The sequence below is a fragment of the Cibotium barometz genome, chromosome 8 (assembly GCF_041138505.1).
Source record: "Cibotium barometz isolate CiBa-2024 chromosome 8, ASM4113850v1, whole genome shotgun sequence".
Taxonomy (NCBI): Eukaryota; Viridiplantae; Streptophyta; class Polypodiopsida; order Cyatheales; family Cibotiaceae; genus Cibotium; species Cibotium barometz.
The window spans coordinates 64,063,052-64,069,377 of record NC_141053.1 but is presented as its reverse complement, the minus strand read 5'-3'; the positions used below and the strand labels follow the sequence as shown (position 1 = coordinate 64,069,377).

General features: G+C 45.5%; 1 protein-coding gene across 4 annotated transcripts in view; it reads right to left on the bottom strand.

Moving 5' to 3' along the window:
- Positions 1 to 211: 211 nt before the first annotated feature.
- LOC147636543 (uncharacterized) overlaps positions 212 to 6,326 on the bottom strand; it is a 78,110-nt gene continuing 71,995 nt past the window's right edge. Inside the window, exons 7-8 of one of the 4 annotated variants that reach the window (XM_086802014.1) lie at positions 769 to 857; positions 377 to 676 (exon numbers count right to left, since the gene is read on the bottom strand). In XM_086802014.1, the coding sequence (XP_086658140.1) occupies positions 801 to 857 (57 nt within the window). In that variant the 3' untranslated portion in view covers positions 377 to 676; positions 769 to 800. Of the gene's footprint in view, positions 858 to 6,326 lie in introns of all 4 variants that reach the window. The other 3 variants (XM_086802016.1, XM_086802013.1, XM_086802015.1) reach the window with 3 other exon arrangements.

Genomic DNA, 6,326 nt, shown 5'->3' with positions numbered 1-6,326 from the left:
CCACTACCTCTTGGACATTATATATAGAAATGTAACTTGAAAAGGTCGTGTTAATCGGATGCATATGCCCAAAATGCTTCCGTGCAGCTGCTACTGAAAAAGTTTCCAACACCAAGAGCTCATTGTCATCAACGTCATCCCCCTACCAAAACCTTGCCAGCAACATACATGGCAACAAGTACTTGTTTGATTGCTCTTGAAAGGATAGGCATTACAACATAGAATGCATGAAGTTACGTGTTTAAGGACAAAGGGGAATAGGGGGGGAATCAAAACAAATTGTTGTTACGAGCTAGAGGAACGAACAAAAAACCTGGAGATTCCTTGCACGTGCTGCCCCATCACTTACAAAGCCTGATAAGCTGCCCACCAGGAATGGATAAGGCAAATTATAAAAGCATTGAGCACCCATTGTCCATCCAACTTACATAAAACACACTATAATTCCCAGGAGCCTTGCACTTGATGTCCATCGTACTTGGCATTGGCATTAAGTAATAATAACATGTTGACACAACCCCCACTCCCCTCCCCCTTTCCTTTTCAACTTCATATATACATTAAACAAAGAAAACGACTACAATCTTGCAGGCCTAATGCTGCTTGTCTGGTCATGCATCCACTTGTCTTTCTTTTGGTCCTTGCTGAAGGCAAAGCCCACTTTTTTTCTGCTGACCTAAAATGTTAGAATTCAGGTCAATACTTCTTTTTCATTTGAAGTTGTGGGATCCTACTCTTACAACTACCACGCATTTTAGCCACTATCACCTGCAATAAATACATAGTTTTACAATACTCCATCACTCATCCCGATGTACTGAATCTGTCATCCAGCAGCCTTGAAATGGATCAGTTTCCTGCTCAAAATTTACACAATTCATTATTAGAAACGAAACGAGCATGAAAACTCTGAGAAAAGATACATATCACCACTTCCTAAAAAGGCTCATTTTGAAGAAACCACAAGGCTTACATGCCTACCCTATGTATGAATATTTTGGGGGCTATTTTTCAGCCGTTGCAAAACCTTAAAGCAGACATGTTCTTTCATCTTAATCACACCCTTCATGCAGCATTCCATGACCAATCTAGGCTCGCCTTTAGTCAAGGCTAAAGCAGTCTTTGAAGAGTTACTGCCCCAAATATGCCCAAACCACACATGTTGGGGGAGCTTAGAGCACGCAACATCACTGAAATTGAAAAGGAAAATGAGTTTCATAAACAAGAAGATGGTGACACTGACTTCTGTTCAATGGCCCACACAACACCTCACGGAGGATGTGTCACAGTTCTCAATCACAACTGTAGCTTGTGAGGTCATGTTTTCATAACCAAAAACCGAAACAGATTTTTTTATCTCCTCATGATAAAAGGTTCCCCTGAAAGAACTGGTAAAATCCCTTTATCAAGGCACAAGTCTCAGAGAAGAGGATGCCTCCATGGCTTGCCACTTGTGTGGGAGATTAGATACGAAGAGGTGGAGGGAGAAGTCATATTGGGGGCCTGTAGCACAATGTGATTCCATCTGTGCCTCCAGACACACAAAACCCAAGGCTCCACATGCGTAAGAAAGCTGTCCTCCATTCCCACATGACCCTGGAATTGTGCTCCCACCAGCCAAGAGTATGAATTAAGTCTGTCCAAATGGCACTAGAAGACTCTGTGGAAGGGATTGGAGGCTCTTCAACCGTCTCTTAACGGTCTTATGGCAGCGTACCCTCCAGTCTGCCAGACTATGAGGCTGTTGATCGTCTCTTAACCAAAAATCTCAAGGTGAACCGAGTCAGGATATCTGCCAAGCCTCCATCTATGAAAATCTAGGCAAACTGTGAGGCCAATGCCATCCTGCTTGTAGAAATGCAGGCCAGTCTCCGTTGCTGAGGCAAATGTACCACATCAGATGAGGTTAATACTGTGGCAATCATGCATGAAGAAAAGGTGACATGGCTACCGATATCAATCACCCTTGTTCTCAGAGTGCAAATAAGATTGAGGCATGCATCTCTCTTGAATCCAAGAGAGGCTTGGCTGCTAATGAGTGCAAGAGAACAAGATATCAATAGCGATGCTTTGTGAGATGGAGATTTGTGTCAACGTACACTGCAGCAGTCCTAAACCAAGAGAATTATGCAGTAGCCTTAGAAAGCCTGAGACTCAAAGCTACACTAAATTGTCTTCAAGAGTGAACAAGAAAGAGATACTGGCTGTAATTCATGCCACAAAGATACTGATATGCTAGATTTTAGGAGCTGAGCTTACATTCAAGACCAAACATCTCAATTGTAGAACACGTGTTAGGGTTTTCAGAGATAGAAAAGAGTTCAGCAGAATCACACATACAGCACACGAGAGTCCTAAACTAATCATGTACAAGGAAAGAATAATACAACTAAAAGAATAATATACACCAGCTAGGTGTGAACATCCTTGGGCACCGTCTTGTGAACAATATGCACGTCAACACTCAAAATGTAAAAGCCACATTGCACAAAACAACTGAATGATACATCATTACACAAGATAATCCGCATAAGAGACGGGCACTGCACAGTACACCACCACGGGGGCTGCGAACAGCCCCCCCCCTCCTCTTGTTGGGTAGGAGGGAAGCTAGCCTGCACACACACACAACCTCAAGCACAGAGAAACGTGAGAGTGCTGGAAAAGATGTACTCAATAATGATATGAAATGAAAGTACAAGTGAGTACTAAAAGGCCTTGGGCAAAGTGCCCAACACACATAAGTGTGTTCACACGGGAAAAAACCTATGTCCAGTCACAGGAAAAAGTGCCCGTCAGAGTAAGCTCGGTTCACACCTGAACTAGCCGGGAGTGGACATGACCAACAAACCCCCCTCAAATGAATGGTCTGAACGGGTAGCAGCAGGGTGATAAAGCTGTGAATGCTGCCCTGCACTATGCTCCACAGTAAGAGTGAACTGCAGTGCCAATGGAAAAAGCAAGCACTATATGACGGGAAAAAGGAGAATCCCTAATGTCATAGTCACAGTAGTACAAAAATGCATCACCAGAAATGCATGGAAAAGATCATGTGGACATCAACTGCATCAAATCAAGAGGCATCGCATAATACCCCCCTGAAGGCAAGTGCCAAATGCCAAGCTGAACTGCATGTAATCCACATCAATGCTCTGTAACTGCACCAGTGATAAGCATAAGAAGAGGTAGCAAATATACACATGTGTAAAGGCAACAGGATTTTGAAGTCATGCCTGTGAGACATGCAATGAAAGCTACAAAAGTGAAACTCATCAATAGAGGATCCGATGAGGAAAAAATCAGCAATGGTAGGGCTGATAAAAGTAAAAATTCAGCAATGGGGAAAGCTGAAAATGGGGAGAAAAAGTGGGGGCTCGAGGCGGGCATCAGCCAATGCTATGAGAGGATAGGTAAACTCTCAGCGATGACATGATCAGTGGCATGTATGGCAAATGTAAAGATGCATAATCCCACAATGAATCCATGTCAAAACCATGAGAGCAAGCCAACACTGGCCAAGTGTGTAAAAGGCACTCCCAGTAAACATCACATGTGAGAAAGTGACAATGTCAACACTATAGAAACAATCCCGCTAGCAAGGGAAAACAGCATAAAAGGCATCTCCAGTAATCACATAAGAGAAAGCGTCTAGCATAGACCAGCATAAGGATCAACAAGCACAAGTGACCATGAGGCATCACCAACTGCATGTGGGCAACTAGAATCCCCCCCTGAAATGCATCTGCCAGACAATGCATACCATGAAGTATAGACTATAAAGCATAGTCATCAAAAGCAATGGCATCAGAAGACATCTCTGCATGCAATGAAGATGTAAGTGTCAAGGCTGACACATGTGTAGCCAAATTGGCCTGATATGCACCTGTGGAAGAAGATGCCAGCTTCTTCTTTTTTTCACTCTCAATACGCTTCCTGCATTCCTCTATGGTGTGCCCTGTTTTCCTGCAATAGTTACAGCGCTTTTTCTTTTCAGGCTTGTCCTCTGTCTTGGGAGGATTCGATGGGCTAGGTTTAGGCCCAGATCTATTCCCACGAAAAGGAGCAGCCATTACTGACTCAACAGACATCATGTTGTTCCTGTTGGAATTAGATTGCTCTTCACTAAGCAAGAGAGTCACAAGGTTGTCAAAAGTGACCGCATTAGGTGCATTGCCAGCCAACAACCGCAAAGTGGTGCCAAATGTCTGATAAGAGTCAGGCAAGTTGCGCAAAACTGTCTGAACAAGATAGCTATCTGTCAAAACCTCATCAATGTTAATGAGTTGCTCTCGTAGGTCCTTCACATACGTAAGGTACTGATCGATAGAGTCACCTTCAAGCATGCGGTCAAGCTTGCCCCGAAGGTAAGCTACACGAGCCTCATTGCGACCTGAATACAATGCCGCCAAGGTATCCCAAGCACCCTTTGCAGTGGTGATGGGCTCAATGTAGAAAAGCCCTAATTTTTAGGCAACTAATTAGACCACATCTGAACCGGATCTGCACCTGTAAGTCTGCTAATGCAATTGTCACCTCTACCAAGTGCTGCAATGCCCAAAAATTGGGGGAAATGCCCCAATGCCAACCAGATGTGCCTGTAATACCCAAATTTGGAGGAAATGTCCCAATGCCAACCAAATGTGCCTGCAATACCCAAAATTGCCTGCAATCTGTGAGATCTGGGCGCAAGCGACTACTGTACCGTCGACGGTGATGCGGACCTGACAGGCGGCGAACTACAACGGACCTGAAGACAGCTACAGCTCACAACGGTGGCGGCAGCTGTGAGGGCGACGGTAGAGGGGGCAGCAAGGCAGCGGCGCACAGCAACAGTGTACGGTACAGGCGGCATCGTACAACAGCAGGTCGTGAGCAACGTATAGAAACGTGTAAAAGTACAGTAGTGTAGCAGAAAGAGTACTTGCAGATCTAGAAATGAAATGAAATGAAATGAAATGTTATATTAACGTCTTCAAAAGGCCATAATGACCTATGAGACCAAAAGTTACATCATGGTGGATCTGATACAATGTCTGGATAAAAAAACCCAGAAAATGAAAAACAAAGATGATACTACTGGCACCTAGAAAATGAAACTGGAACTGGAAGGTACACTATGGAGGTACCTCCATCTCATAATATGTGCCGCATCGAACACTGGCGGATCTCCTCAATATCCTCTGTGGTCAGCACCCTGACTGGGTGTCCCGCATGCCTCGCAAGAATAATCCGAATCTGCCGCTGCAACCTCCGTCTATGCTGGGATGCCCTCCTCCGTAGTCGTGGGCGTCTGGCTCAATCGCACGATCAATCAGTGTACCCCTGGTGTGGGCGGTATCCATGTCCTGCTGCTGCTGTGGTCCATCTGGCGCAGTGATGGCTGGACTAAAGAAGTCTGTAATGTGCCTCTGAGTCTGGCTCTCTGTGCGCCTAAGCAGGCTATCTCTATGCCTCCGCAGCTCAAGCAAGAACAATCCCAAACACCTCTGGTCCTGGTACCCCATGACTCTGGAAAGTGGTCCAAAACCCTCTCTGAATAAACAGTGGAAACGACCACGTATCTCATAGTATGCAGTACAATGGCATATATAATGCAGCTCTGTCTCTGGCTCCCTATGGCATACTCGGCATATCCTGGCCTCAGCTGGTATACCTCTATATCGGCCAATCTCAATCTCAAGCTGGTGTGAGGATGTGCGAATCTGACCAATAGCACATCGTACTGCATGAGACAAGTGTACATCCATGTAACTGGGTCTGATCACAAAACCATCTGCTGTGAGCTGAAGAAAATGCTCTCTGTAGAAAGCCATCTTCGTGCCCAGCTCCTCAGTCGGCTGTATCCATGTCCTCCTAATGTCCAGCTGAACTAAATCCTGACGGATGAGTCTGGTAATCTCTGTCCGTGTAAGAGTGAGAGAGGGTGCCTCCAGAGAATACTGGAAGGGAGGCAATCTGTCCATGCTAAAACCATGTGCCTGGAACCAAGATGTCATCTGTCCATACCAACAAGCCGTGTCTCCCTGTAAAGCTAACTGTCGGGAGGACTCCAGGGCGAGGCGTGCATATCTGTCTCGGGGGAGATCCCACAAGCCATGTATGTAGGAGACTTGTAAGAGAGAGAGAGTGTGGCGTGTATAAAGTATGCAATAGGCTGAAGGGTAGCAGGGGGCAAACCCTAACCCTAATGTTGGGGGGAAGCAAGGTGTAACCCTAACCCTAACCAGGCTCTGATACCAATGTTGGGTAGGAGGGAAGCTAGCCTGCACACACACACACACACACACACAACCTCAAGCACAAAGAAACGTGAGAGTGCTGGAAAA